General features: G+C 41.2%; 1 protein-coding gene across 4 annotated transcripts in view; it reads right to left on the bottom strand.

The window, feature by feature from the left end:
- The window catches only part of ephb2b (eph receptor B2b), a 120,256-nt gene that overhangs the window by 20,144 nt on the left and 84,205 nt on the right, over positions 1-15,907 (bottom strand). For all 4 annotated transcript variants that reach the window (XM_018704414.2, XM_018704412.2, XM_018704413.2 and 1 more), the window contains exon 6: positions 1,384-1,508. In XM_018704414.2, coding sequence (XP_018559930.1) covers positions 1,384-1,508 — 125 coding nt within the window. The remainder of the gene's footprint in view (positions 1-1,383; positions 1,509-15,907) is intronic.

Consider the following 15,907-nt stretch of genomic DNA (forward strand, 5'->3'; position numbering starts at 1 on the left):
ATATTTTGAAGGTTTTTACTGGGGGGTTTATTCATGTATCATCATAGCCTGATTTATATAACATTTTATCTTTAAAAACATGGAGATCCTTTTACTCTAAATATCAACAAAATGAACTTTGAATTTTGAACCTGGCTTTATTTAGTGTTCTGGAAATGTATGCAAATTTGTGCACATGGTGATATCTGTTTTTTCTGTTTATCTGAATTTTTACCCTATGAGAATGAGAATATTATCCAAGGAATAAATTTAGTATGATCAACAGCTATTTATAGGCAAATGATGCTGTAAATGTCTTGTTACAAAGCACATAATGCACCTAACAGCCTGTACAGTTAAAACATTCAACTGACACATTGTTTTCTTTTTAATCTTACTGTACCAGAAATATCAGAGTCAGAAATGGTGCAGAAGAAAAACAGTGATACTCATCTCTACACTTATTTTAACAGACGTCTACAGAAACCACAATAGAACTTATCTGAATAATTTGTTACCACAAGAAGCATAATGTTTGATAAAGCAGCAGGGACTCAAAGAGCCAGACATCCAGCTGCTGCAGTTAAGAAGGTAGATTTGGTGGCAGTTTCAGGTCAGGCAGCTTTTTCTGAGCTGTGCCTTCTGATGATCAGAGCTGTGTTTCACTGCAATACTCCTCCTCTCCAGAATGCTGACAGGTCTGGGAGCAGAGACTGAGACTCTTTTAGCTGCTCCCTTCAACCCACTGCTCAGCACACACTTCTGAGCCACAGCAGGGGCTGGGACAATTGTTTTGACAGCTCTCTCCAGCAGTGTCAATAAAGGGAATTATATTCAAAAGTGGAACGAGTCAGCGTGTGGACAAAACGCCCCAAAAACGCTGTGTATTCTGTATGTGCGTGTGCAAACATGTACATGCGTGTGATTGTGTCTGTACGTCTGTGAATGGTTGTATGCATTTAAGCGCTTCGGCGCACACTTATGCCTGGGAGTGTTCTTGTGAGAAAGTATGCTGATTCAGAGGAGCTTGCCCCTTGAATACTATTTTTACAACAGTCAGCGCACCATTGTTTTAACCACAAGTCTCTGCGCATCAATCCCCAGTGGCCCTACTGCAGGGCTAAGCGTGGTTTCCTTTCCCAGTGACTGACCGTGATTATAATTGAAAGAGAATGAGCATAAGTTCTAAGCAATGTTCAGAAGCTCTGTGTACATGCCTCCTAGGATGTGTTGTTATGAGTGAGGAGATATTCTGAATTTAAATGTACAACTAAACAAAAGAGTCAGTTTTTACCATTAGCACATGATTTATTTAGCTGCATAGGGAGACAAGGAAATGGAACTTAATGTTTATATGGATTAGTGAGGGCTTGGAGGAAGAATATAGAATTGCATCAGTGGTACCTTTTCATAATACTGTAGTTCATAGTCCAGGATGACACCATTGGGCTGGTCAGGCTGGGACCAGGAGAGGGTGATGCTGTCCACGGTACGACTGACCTGGTGCATTATGGATACAGTGGATGGAGCTGTGAAGAGATAAAGACAGCGTGTTAAGGATGAAGCAAATCAGTCACCACCAACTTAACAGTCATGCACAGAGAGTTTTACAGCATCTTTAATCTCACAGCCAAACACCGGGCTCTACAAAGGTGTAATACGTAATACCATAAAATTTATGAAATATACTGCAGTCTCCTTCTAGAGAGTCTCACTGCTATACGTGCATCGCAGGTTGGCAAGTCACAACACAGGCTAAACCACATAAACAGCCTCATGGGACTTCCCAGCATCAACCGTGATATTTGTGTGATTAATTTACGCTTGTCATTCTGCTGCAAATAAATAATTTAAAAATTACCAGACCACCAAATGTGTTACATGTGTTAAGTTCGTTTTGTTAACCACATAAACTTAAACAAACAAAAAGTGTAAAATCACAAGAGGCACAGCATCTTTTTTGTGAGGCTTCTTTGTCCTCTACATTCTAATTTAATTTAGTTTATGCATATGTCCTTGCAGCTTAAAGGACCATGGCAGTGGTTTTCCATGCGTCAAATTGCATGTGTTTTAAATTACTGCCAATGCTGTACTGGTAGGTCAACACAGTGATTACTGCATCACTCTTACTTATCACTCCAGTGACATTATCATTGACTTTTTCTTTTGTAAAAGAAGAAACTTTTTCCTGACTAGTAGCCTGTTTGCTTTCTAGATTGGACTTAATCAGTAAGATACCTTTGGCAGCTCATTATTAACATTTGAAGTTTGCAGCATCCTAAACTACACTGCTAGCTCTTGCCAGCAACTGCAGTACCACATACTGATAATGCAACTGCTTTTAAAGCACAATGTGATGAAAAGAAACCAATCTCTCTCACATGGGAAAAGATACACATGGGAAAATCTGTCAGCTGTAATGTGAAGAATGAATTATTTGTAATATACTAAAAACCAACCTTACAAAGCTATTAAATACCAAAAAGTAGCTTGTTTTTTTAAATTATAACTTTATATTTGTCATGCAGTTTCTTTAAAGAAGTGACAACATCTTGCAATTGTTTCTTCAAACTGTGTCACATCGCTGAGGATTGTTTTTGCATCAGAACAAGTAAAATTTTCTTCACATCCTTTCAAGCAAACACAATGTTAAGACTCAGTAGTAGACTAAATGACTTGTTACATCATGGGTGGCCTATTATAGTCTTGCATAGCCTAGTGACCTACAACTTTGTACATTCTTTTCAGCACAACCATAAGGTCAGGGGGGCGTGATCACCTCAAGTCCTCCAACAACCATTAAGATTAGTTCAGGGTGCCGTGGGTTAGTGTAAAGCTAAGAGAAGCTGAGGATAAAAAGCTCTGTCTGGGGAGCCTGGCAAGGCCTGCAGGCCTCTATGTCTGAGCCTCTGTGTGTGTGTGAAAGGGTAGGGTGGGTTTGAGAGTCAAAGAGGGAGGGTGCTGGATAAGATTTATGGACACCAAGCCCCACGCTCATCCCCTACAGGCCCGTGCTTCACACACAGGCAGCCCTCAGCCAGCAGCTCAGTGGCTCCCCTGAGTCCCAGCAATAAAGACAGAAGTCTCTCCACCGGCACGCGTTCTCTACGGAAAATCCACTGACTGGAAAACTGCAACTGCCACACCTCTATAATCTAAGATTCTGAGGCTGCATGTGAGTGTTTTTTTCATCTTCTACATTACTATCATATATCTATTTACCTGCAGCTCATGTAAAGACATTCATCAGGTAAACACATCTTTGAGAACACTGTCCTGAAGCAGGGGAGAAAATATAGTGTGTTAGTGACCAATGTACCTCATAGCCAATGATAAAAAGTCCCATTTATAACCTTACTCGTTCTCATCAGCTAATCAGCTAAGCCTTGCATGCCCTCTGACCCAAACAGAAGCATCCATCTAAGGCAACAAATTATGATGTCTCATATAAAATGTGATGGTCAAGGGGCTGAGTATGTCCTCATGTGCTGCTGCCAGCGGATAATAAATAGATGCTCTGTATTTCATCTCAGGGAAGCACTTACACCGTGATGGCCTGTGGCTCTGCAGCGAGCATACATCATGCCTCTTTCCTGGGGCCGGAGGTACAATAATGTATAGAGTATCCAGTCAGGACACCGGTCTCAGGAATCTCTTCCGTCTGACTGTACTCACTAGTTTGTTTTGCAGTCACAAGACGACAGCCTAATAAGGCAAACAGTTACTCTAAGGGGAGCTCACGAGTATCCCATTACGGATGTACATATATTCAAGACTGCCACATGGCCTTTTCCTGCATAGCATTTCCATTAAACACACAGCGCAGCCATGCCTAGTAACCTGATACAGGGCCAGAGAAACAAAGGCAGCTCATGTATTCATGTACAGGGGATGGACACATGCCAGCATGAAAAAGCTGTTGGAGGAGAACACTGTGGTTTTCTTCCGCTAAAGGACAACTTCCAGACAGCGGGGTGGCAGTCGCCATGTCTGGGCTCAAGACACTGATAAAGCTGCAGTGTTAACAAAAAACCAAACTCAGATTAAATTAAAGGAAGACGTGAGTTTCAGCAAAGGGTAAATACTGAGTAAAAAACTAAGTGTCGAAATATTTGTCTGGTAGAGAAAATAGCAATCCAGCTGTGTTGAGCATTTCAAGTCAATTGAGTACACACATTTCAAGCTAAGCTGACGTTCCACCAATTGACTGTGGAATGTGGTGGTATGCCAAGTCGACGTTTCATTGCAGCGAGGCCTACAGCACTGATCCACATATGAAAACCATTTTCGTACATCTAATTTATGTACTCCAAATCTACAAGTCTCCATTGTACTCCAGATCTTTAAGTGTACCTAGGTTTTTTCCCCCGACTTAATCTATAATTTAAAGGGTTGAGTAAATACTTGGTTTTCATTGTGTCAACATCATTCACTGAGTTATGCCACAAAATACATGTTTTTGTTGTTTCAAGCCGTTTTCTTTGTTGTTACAATAATTATTTTTAAATCATGTGGATTGCACCCCATTTAAGACGATTAGAAATTAAAAACAAAGATGTCAGAAAGTTTCCCACTCTTTTATATACTGCAGGCCAACTCTTCGCAAACTATGTCAGGTTTGATCAATTTCATCAAAGTGGGTGAGCTCCACTTTCACTGGAAGCTTTATTTATAGGTTTTCTCAATGAATGCTCTATTCATGTTCTTAAAACTAATGAAGCGGTTATAATGACAAAGACAGGGATTGTAAGTTTATGTAATTAAATTAGATAGCTGAATTGGAAAGATAAATGGCCTTGATGAATATGTCTCTAACGGGAGTACTTTATGAGTTTCCCATATACCACAGAGGAGTGAGAGCAGACGGAGGAGTCTTAGCCATGTGGGGAACTAATGATAATCACAGCAGATAAAATATCCTCACCAAAGAACATTTCTCAGGTCCAAACCAAAGCTTGAAATGCATCAATGAATCAATGATCGTTTATGTTAAGGTGTTAAATTTCCCTGATGCAATTTACCACATTGGAGTTACTTCAGTTCAGAACAGATTGTGTTTAAATGTTTTGATCTCAAAGATATCCAAGCCTTCGAATAGCTCAAAGGTAGTCAGAGTGGCAATCAAATTAAATAGTGGATATGCTGGGCCCTTGGGAGGGGTCCGATTGTAACTTTCAAGGTTGTATATCGCCTTGCTTAATTGTAAGAGGATGGGAGGCCCCAGCTGTTGTCAAAGAATTAGGTTTCAGACCCGACATTATTACTAGGATCTGACATGAAAGACGGTGCTTTGGAGTCTATTCTAGCATGAAGCTCTGGCCTTGGCCCAACAACACAGAACACAGAGGCTCTGTTCTGCTCAACATCTCTAATAGATGTTTTAGCGTTATGTTTGAACACCTAGTGACTTCCCTAATCAATTAAAGACGGAATTTACGGGGATAATTCCACTCATTTCAATCCAAGCCGATTTAATGGGGCATGCTTTTGCTAAGACATGCACTCAGAAGCGAGGCTTTCATTCATGCCATTAATTTATATCTCTGTTATCTTTTATTATACTGTACTCCTTTGGTGGGCTTTCCCACTCTCTCTTGAACCACTTCCATGCTTTTAATGCTTGATTCCTAATGTTTGCCCCACATTTTTACTCAGGACATGATGGGCATTTTCATTAAGTACAGCTGGTGAAGTAGGACTATTGTGGATGGATGGCAGCAGAGGGGGCTCATTCATGAGTCTCTATGTCCACTGCTCAGTGATTGGACAGACCTCCAGTACTGGGGGGTGTTTAGGTACTCCAGTACCCGAAGACATCCACAGTTACTGTTATTTAGAGCTGTGGTTGGAAGCGCAGGAATAGATAAATCACAGCAATCAGAGTAATGGCCTTAATTTCCTACAACAAGAGATAACACCACCTCATGATTTGATACTTTTTGATTTTGTTTCAGTCTTTACACACAACATGGCTCAGAAAAAAGGAAATCTCCAACTGTCATTTGACTATGAATCATGCTTCTGACTAAGTATATGTTTAGGGCCTTTTATCTGTGTCACTCTAACATCCCAATGTGTCTACAACCATGTGGCTCTGATTTGATTAGACGTTCTGTTGCAGAGAGCAATGCTATGATTTGGGGAAGATGGGGGGAGGTAGCGAGAACAGGTCAGGCCTCGTAAATCCCTTTTCCTTTTCATTGTAAAAAATCAGTTTCCCCACAGCGCAATCTCTCCCAGAGGGCCCAAACCAGCTGGTCCTCTACCAGGCAGCCTCCCAAACAGGCTGCCACTACTCTGCTCCCTTCGACTGCCGTCCATTTATGAGCGGTGCATCGAGCCGTCTTAAAGGGAGAGGCCTGCATTTGCATGTACTTTTAGCACACTGGCAGCCTGCCCTGTTTCCCCAGCTGCAAAGGATTGTGGGTTTTACATCTATAAAGACTTTCCAGTGTAGTAAAGCTACAAAAGTGAGATTTCAGTTCATCAAGCTTTAAACCATCTGCACTGGAAAAGATTGGGAACTATAATACACTCATATACACACCATAAGCTAATTCTAAAATAGGCACTTCAGGGGCTTGAAGAGTTTTCAGATGCTTGCAGAGGTTAGAGGTTTAAGTCTAAGCCAACGCAGCAAATCTGCAGATGAGGGAGATACAACCCAGATATGTACGTGTGGAGACAATGCTGCAGAGGAACTCAGAGATAGTTCTTCTGCAGCCACTGAGCTAACCATCATACAATAAAAACAGTATAGTTCTGTAGAGATCCTCTGTTGGTGGGTGGTGCTGATCCTCAGTATCTGACTATTTGAGCCACGTCGAGCTTTGAATGAACTTTGAATAGCTCTTGTAGTTCTTTACTGCAGTTGCTAGAACAGTTAATGATATAGGAACTTCCATAAAAGAACAAATGGTTCCACAGTGGTTTAAGTGATGTTCATTCTGAAACTTGGCAGTTGGTGTTGAAGCAGCCAAAGCATCTAACAAGTACATCCAAAGTACTGAATGCCTGTCCATGTCGTAATAAAAGTTGAGAGTGAAAACAACAGGGACAATGATGGAAATACGTCCAGAACTATGAAACCCAAAAAACAATTGTGAACACTTGTGTTGTATGTGTAAAACGTGGTGCCAAATCACAGTAGTTCTTAGAAAGATTCTTGCAGTACAGAACAGAACACCCCACCCCCCACCCCCCAAAACATCTCAAACTGGACAAAAGAGAAATTTCTGGTGCTATATAAAGCATTTTATAAAGAATGTAACAGTTAAGTTCAATTTAAAAACTCTGTATTTCACAAAGACACACATATCGACTGTGGTCATTCAGTCTCTAGAGGCTGATTTGGGGTAAACAGACACAATGTTTGAGCTGTCGGCCACAGGGATGTGGAATGAGGGTTTTGACTCACACAGATCGGGGAAACTGGACTCTGTTTAATCAGCAAGCTGCATTTAAACAACCTCCAAACTGGCATCTGCAAAGGAGAAAAACTCCACAAACCACAGAATGCATGTCAATATCCTACAATGTTGGAAAGGCGAGTGTGGGCTGCAGCTTTCTTTTTGTCTGATTTTTGTTCAAATATGCAGGAATATTTTGTTTTACCTGAGTTAATAGGTTCATTGGTAGTGCAAAAAAAGCAGAGTGCTGACATGAGCAGACCAGAGCTGAATAGCTGATTCAAAAAGGTGCTGCGTGGATCGACATGTTAACACACCAGCAGCCAAGAATATGTGCAACTACATAGCACATTTACATGTCACAGTTCATGTATGGTGCATCCTGGACTTCCTGAGAAATAAGCGACTTCATGCCCATGACTTGACTATTATTTTAAGCAACGTCCAGATTCATTCTGCTTCATATCCAACAATAACTCATATCTAAGAGAAAGCCAGCCCCACCAGTTCCCACTGTTGCCACTGAGTAGCTCCACAGTAACATTTTTACAACATACATGATGTGGAAATTGTAGCACATCTGCTCTGGTTTTATTTCAATGCACATCAATGACTTTTGGCTTAACATTGAAAGCATGCTTATCTACACCGTATGAGGTTTCTGCAATGAGTGGCACACAATAGTAAGGATTATAAAAGATCATCTCTGCTTATAAAGTTCCTGACCCCAATTTACACATAAAACCTTCGAGGGGATGATGTGCGGATGTCAGATCGCATGATCAGCATGATCTATGCGGGTGAATCAAGGCTACATTAAAAAATGAGAAGTATTAGTGACATCTGAGTAGGAGCAAGGGGGAGGCAGCATGTTGGGTTCAAACCAGAAACTCCAGACAGTGGCAAGACAGGCACTCAGACAATGACAACTCTGTTTTTTGCTGCCTTAAAAGGAATACTAAATCTATACGTCACCACAGGAATTTGAACTACAGAGTGTTTGGTGAATTGTCTGGCAATGAAGAAGGGAGAGGAAAGAGAGGCTAAAAGAGACAGAGAGGGGAGTGCCATTGTATTTATCACAGATCCATTTGCTTAATTAGCGAAGTTAACTCCATAAAGTTTATAGAAAAAAATCAATAAATTCAAAAAGACAGTGCTTATTGGGTCGTGATCCCTTTTTGCTTCATCAGATTTATTTATTATCTTTTTTTTTATTTTTAATTATCACCATCATCATGCTCTTGGATGTAAAGAGTAAATAAATGACTGCATTAGAGCATGGTCAATTATTCAGGCATTTCACAGTATACAGCTAATGCACTTAACAATAATTAACTGTATATTCACATTACATTCACTTTTACAGCCCAGTGAGCAAAAAGATCACGGCCTTTTAACCTAGATTTATATGCAGGCAATGTGCATACTCTATTCCTCTGTCCCCTGAATAGGCTTAAACCTTCACATCACCTCCCGGAGAGGTCCACATAATGTACGCAGAAAAAAAAAATCACACTACTGAATGATTTATGAACAAAGATCAATTAGTTAACTAATTTTGACAATCCATGTGCTAATTCTCCTCTGGGGACTCATAATTAAATTCACATTGCATGCACAGGTTATTTAAAGTCATCTGATGAACCTCACTGTCAACCCTGCAAGCTACTTTATCACACTTACTACTACCACACACTTTATCGCTAAGCTTATCTCACTCTCTCTCTGCAATATTACTTGTCTGGATCTGTCTTTGTAAACAGGTTGTGCCTTATCAGCAGTAGCATGAGTGTGGTATGTGTGCGGTTGGCTGGCTGACTACCAGAGCAGCCCTCTCTCAAGGTTCTGTCAGTACTGAGCTCCAGGTGCACGCTGAGGCCTCCTGTCTGTCTGCCTGGCTGACCTACACTGGCACCCACCATATGTGTCCTTCTTAACACCTTCTGTCACTGTCACACTGCACGCCATGTATACTGGTGGTCCATGTCTGACTCACTGTCGATCAGCTTTATCTTTAAGCCCACATCTCTATCACTCTCATGTATTCACAGCTGGGTTTTGCTGATAATGTGGCAGCCTGAATTAGTTATTATTGCTGCATTTTACAAAAATACCTGCATATTTTCATACTACAATTTACTTTTTGCTATAATCATGTTTGAGAACTGACTTTGTTCTTTGTTTTAAGTGGATTTCTGGGTTTATTATTTACCACAACTGCACCTAAAAATGTAGGCATAACAACAACAATTTTGTGAAACTGAAAAAAACTTTTTTTAATTAAGTAAACATGGCCTTTGTGCATGAACTAACTCTACATTAGTTCTGTTTAAAAGAGTCACAAAGATTAAAATGACTCACTCTCAATGAGATAAAAACAGATAATAAACCAGAGAACCATGCTATTGCCATGAATGAGCCACTGAATCGGTACTTTTTCAACTGGTGTCACTGTCCTAAAGTCAACAGTGTAGTAGCCACGTTTGGCTGCCTGGTGTATTGACACATTCTGGCAGTCCCACCTGGCTCTGCACCAGTGATTTTCACACCACAGCCCAGTGGAGCAGCAAAGTCCCTGGTAGCCTGGTCAGAGTAGACCTGGGCAATTTGGACAATAATTAAGTCATAAATCTTCCCTAGACCATATGAAAAGGCTGCACCCGATTACACCCCCCTGCCCCACCATCATCCCACCCACTCCTCATAATGTGGTTCACTTCCACAATCAGCCAGTTCACCTGATAAGAAACCAATTCAGTCCCTCTGCTTTCTCGATAGCATTAGCAGCAAACGCCACAGCTCACCTTGAGTTAATGAAATGCCTAAACAAATATGTCCTCTGGAATCTAATATACCCAGTCACTATGGAAAGCAATATGGCATATGCATGGGGTATGTGGAGATCTAATTTATCTGTTGTGCAATGCTGAATTCTCTCACTGAATACTGATAGTTTGCGTTCAGGTAGGAGATAATCTCTCTTCTGTGCACTGAAAATGATGATACAGCAGCTTTACAGGCAGCCACATTATTAGTTAGCTATCATCTGTTTGTGTCTTCATAATTTCAAGCAACAGTCTCATATGTATACAATAAGGGTATATTAGTTATTTTGTAAGACATAAAAGACTCTGCACATATGAATGGCACATGGTGATGACTGTAATTTCCACCCAAGCCTTGCTTAATGAGAACCATGCCATTTAAATATGACTGACAGCTTAAACACAGGCTTGAGCAGGCTCACCTGAAATCAAACACATGCTGATGTGTGTGCAATATGTGGATACCTGAAAATATACACTGTGTGTGTTCTTGCAGCCCATCTATTCAGCCATGTGCGGGCTGTGTGAGGACAAAATGGCAGGATGTAGTGCTGTGAAGTCTATTAAGACAAAATCACATACTGCTGCTCAGCTGTCAGAAACATTTGATCAAAAACTTCATGGTGGAAATATGGTTTCAGCAACAATTTTCACTTCATACAATAATGCAAGTAGACCATCTAAAGTAAGGGGACTGGAGAGAATGTGGGAAAGGAGGAGAAAAAATAAAAGTGCCTCTCACTGAGATGATGTAAGTTCTCTGGTACTTAAGTGTCATCTTCACAGAGAGGGGTACGGTGGCATTTTCACTAAACAGAGTTAAACCTGTGACCTTAATGTCACAAGACAACAGTCTCAATAAGCAGTAGCTCAGTCCAGTTGTTTCTAAACTGTAAAGTGCTGTAGTGCTGCTGCATCATATAAAGGGTAACAGATGGTATTTGGCACTTGAAAACAGTTAGCAGGAGGCCATGCCAAAAAGGTACAGTTTATTTACAGAAACGCTAATGACGGCGAGGCAAAAACACCAAACCCAGGAAGTTAAGACTTGAAATACAATTAAAGAAAAATATACTAACAGCTAAGCCCTTAGCCTCATGGCCAGCTGCCATCTACTCTCCAGTTACTATAAAACGGTGATGGGTCTTTTACCTACTCAGCTTCATCTGCTCAGTTTACCACAGGGTGAGCTGGACACAGCTCTCAAAGGAAACACAATGACAAACAAACAAATAACTCAGGGTTTCTTGGTTACTGCTGACAGTTGTAATTTATCTCTGGGTACACATTTACACTCATTCTCGCTCTAAATTTTGCTGCTTAACAGTTTTATCTTCCCTTCCACAACTTGACAGTATTCAGTAAGTCACTGCTTAGAGAATCCAATGATGCATGCCTCTAAATCTCAGTGACTGAGCAGGTGATCTGCACCGACCACCTGCAAATAATGTTGCAGTCATACCAAAATCTACCTGGCAGAATTTACTTGAGCAGTGTTGCCAAAAGCAGGAGGAGACAGGACATAGTGTAGGTAGGGTGGTAAACATACAGGGGGTTAGCATGGCTAGCGGGCTAACAGCAGCAGTCCACAAAGCTGCAAAGTATACATGTTCTGGACAATAGTTAATTTCAATAAGCAAAAGTACATGATGACCAGAGGTCATGTTAACGCTATAGGATGATTATTATATGATATGTCTTATGACTACAGTTCGAACATGGGACATAACCTATATATATATAAAACAGTGTATCTTTTGTTATTTGGGTGACTTCTTGGGCTATATATACTCTAAGTTCTCCGTGTGTCTTTGTCAATCTTTCTGGTAGCATGAGCAGACTGTATTTGACCCGGTACCGATAATAAAGCGCCTTCATGAAGAGTTGATCGACTACAGAGAATCTGTGCCTATTTTTCTCTATGCATCTTCTCAAAGAAATCTGCCTTACAACCTCTTTATCAAACATTTTGTTATTATTAACCTCTGTCACTGTCCTTCCACTTACTTCAGCCAAACAGAACCCTATGTCTCTGCTGTTGTATTATTTTTACTGTACAGTGATTAAACAAAAATCATTCCTGAATGAGAGGTCAGTCCTAAACCCCTCTGTAAAATCAGCTGGACAGTGAAGATCCTCATGATTTCACGAGTGTTCACAAGTTCAATCAGATTGAGCTCTGAGCAAAGTGAATGAGGCTGGTCAATTCACAGCCCCTGACTGCACCATAACAACAACAACAAAAAAAACATCTCCATCACATTAGCTCGAATCTTTAACTTTAAGATCATGTCCTTGTGGGAAACAAAACTACACAATTCTGTATCTATTTCTATAACTGAAATCAACCACTTATCTAAAACACTGGACTGACATAGTTAATTCCAAAGAGGGACAGAGGCAGCCTTTTCCAAAGTACATATAGAAATACATTAGAAATACAGTTAATAAGTCTATTATATGCTAAGATACTACACCCTTAGCACTTAAAGGATAAGACTGGTGTTTTTCTATACTTTTCTACTGTCAACAACCCTCAGTATCAAAACTAAAGTAGGGTTAGTCTGTCTCTCAATAGTTTCCACTTCCCCTACCCTGTCAGTGGCACTCAGGGCCCAAGCCCAATTGTAGAAAATGTAAATCTTTAAGAGCAGGTCACGGATATGTAGAGTAATCTTGTAAGTAGTTCTCTAACAGTTGGGCACTATAATTTTCGTAAATGTTAGCCAAACACAATTTGTTGGGGACTATTTTCAGTGGCCAAATAATCCACATTTTGTGCTCTAATGAGTATTTACAGCAGCAGGATGATGTATGTGGAAGTGACTTAAAATAAACTACAGTATCCATGTTCATGGCAATGAGGGAACATGATGCCGTCCAACAGTGCAGCTGATGTATGTGGTTTTTAATAGTTTTGGACAACAATAGAGCTCTATGGCACAGAGGGATAAGCTATGTCAGCCTTTGGTTATACAGGCAGGGCTTGGTAATTTATTGTTGGTTTTGGTCATTAAGTCATATCACTGCCATTTTTATTTCAGCTGTAGTATTGTTAAATGCTGTAACTAGGATCCTAATGATCATTATAATGCCACTCTACTGTAGAATATTTTCTATCATGTGGTTTTAAAAATGTGACAGTTGCACTGAGATGGAGGTTTATAAAACATCAGTGTAACACATTTATATTTGACCCCCCCATGTGTTGTTACTGTATGTGCGACCAGCGTTGTCACCACTCTCTCACCTGTCAGATCCACTTAAATCATTGGAACACCTAAACACAGACACCCTATGGTTTTCACCCTCAGTCCCTGACAAAAGGCATCAGATTTGCAACTCTCTGTCTCACTCCCTCCTCTCATCTAATGTCACGCAAAGAGTAGCGTTTTATAGACACAGCACAGCCAAAGTAGATGGCTTACTTGTGACTCATTATAATAAAAAGGCTTCGAGGTGCATTTCAAGGCTTTTGGGTATTCTACACAATGCAAGTTTTGTGGAATTAGTCATATGCTTATAAAATGAGCTCAAAAGCCATTCACCACGGCATCTCCTTTTGTGTGGCATTACAGTGTGTAATCAAGCGCCGCACTTTCCAGGGCAATCACGTCCTTTATCACAGAGGAACTGTCGCCAGCCACCTACAGAGTGGGAGGATAAGCCCTGTGGGTAATAGAGTGTGGTGGGTGCTTGATTGGGTATGGAGAGTGAGAAGTTTTGCTACCATCTCACACTGCTCCCCCCCTTCACACCAACAAGTCATAGCTGAGGACGGCAGCCCTCCGCACAAGAAATGAGACACACTTTCACGCCACTCACTTTCAATTTACTTATTTATTTGTTGCTTTCATGGAATGCCTCTATCCCAGTGCGAGCTCGCTAAAGGACTGATTAAGACACATATCTGTACACAAAATTTCAAACACTGATTTTTGTTTTTCTCCATCTCACGCTCTCACTCTCAGTGTAAGAGGGAGGCATGGAGCTGCCTGAGGTAATTAGGGGTGACATGATGTTTATGTAACCTCCAAGCCTCACAAACCAGATGCAATTATGGGCTCCTGGTCCCTGTGACCCTAGCCCTGTAGTGTAGCACCGCAGAACTGCAATCCCACGTCCCAGGAGTGAGCCTGGTTTTGCAGGGTGATGGGGGAAGGTGGGAGGGTGGAGTGGGGGCAAGCAAGAGTTGAGTTCTTTTCACAGCTCCATCTGACGGGAGCTCTCGCTGCCTAATCCAAAGTGACGGGCACTTCAGTCGAGAGGGCGCAGAGCCCCCCAATTTCCGCCAGGACCCCTCAGCAGGGGAAGCAGAGAAGCCAAGGGTTGGGGTGGTAGACTTATTGTGGCCCAGTGAGAAAGAGTGGGGCAGGGGCCTCATTACAACGCTTAACTGCACTCACAGGCCCTCATTAACCCACCACACCAGTGACTCAAATCAAAACAGACAATAAAAAGGGGTCGCCATTTGAATAAAGGCCTCCATTTTATTGTGACTTTAGAGTTTCAGTGTTGTAACCGAGTACCTTATGGAACTTTTACACAAACAGGTTTCCGTAAACATTGAAGTTTGTTACAGTGGATCAATTTAAGTGAAGAAATCTCCTCTTAAATGTGTTCATCTGACTTGTATACACTTCCTATTAAACTGCTTCCATGTAGACATCTGGGAATTCCAGAGGAAAGTAATGAGGGAGTGAGAGTGTAGTTAAACAAAACCCAATATGTCCACTGCAATAAAACCACAGTGCTTTAAGTAGCTCCATCATAGACGACTGCTCTCAGGTGAAGTAGTCTACATGTAGGGTTTTCAGGCTTGGAGGAGGGTGGATGATGAGAGATGACAGGCACTTACATGTGCTGTCAATGGGATGCAAAGCCAGTGCAAAGATAAAGCTGAGCCTACACCCCCCCCACCTCCCACCCATCAGTGGGAGCACGGCTTGGCACGCCAAATGATGCGTTTCATAGAGACAATTAAAGAGCAAATCAATGCTGCTGCCTCTGTGAAATAATTAGAGATGCAGCCGACTTCAGCTGCAATCACATAGTGGAAAGTATGCAAAGCTCTTTATAGGACAGACTGAAGGAGACTTTGAGGCATATTTAAAAAAAAATAAAAAAGGTTAAAAAAGTTACCCCAGTCACCAAGGAAGCCTGTTCTACATCACGCCTATGAACATACTGTAATATTGGCCTCTAATCTTTAAAGCAGTGTTTTAGTTTACAAAGTAGCTCATATGCTGTAAACTATACACTATGCTTACTATACACACATATGTGTTTTTTTTTTTTTTTTAAATGTAGCACTACAACCAAGTGGGTGGATGAGGATAGAGCTGTAATCACTGAACAGCAGATGAAGTGGAGAGACAGCAGCAGCTAGCCTGTTCTCAGCTACCAACCACAGCCTGAAAAACACGGTGATGAGGTCACACTGTAAAGACCAGCAGGCCATCACATTCTGTCTGTCACATCATCAGCGGCACTCTCCTTCCCATTTTAGAGCCCTTAATCTGCATACATCACCATACGGGAGAGGAAAGAAACGGACTTAGAGGAGGTCTATGCACTGTGCATTATGTGCTTGTAGAGGAATGAGAGTGATGAAGAGGTACTGTACAGGGCATAAGCGACAAAGGAGCAGCACGGAAATAGGTGTGGTAAAAAAAAAAAGATGGAGAAAAG

The sequence above is a fragment of the Lates calcarifer genome, linkage group LG12 (assembly GCF_001640805.2).
Source record: "Lates calcarifer isolate ASB-BC8 linkage group LG12, TLL_Latcal_v3, whole genome shotgun sequence".
NCBI lineage: Eukaryota > Metazoa > Chordata > Actinopteri > Centropomidae > Lates > Lates calcarifer.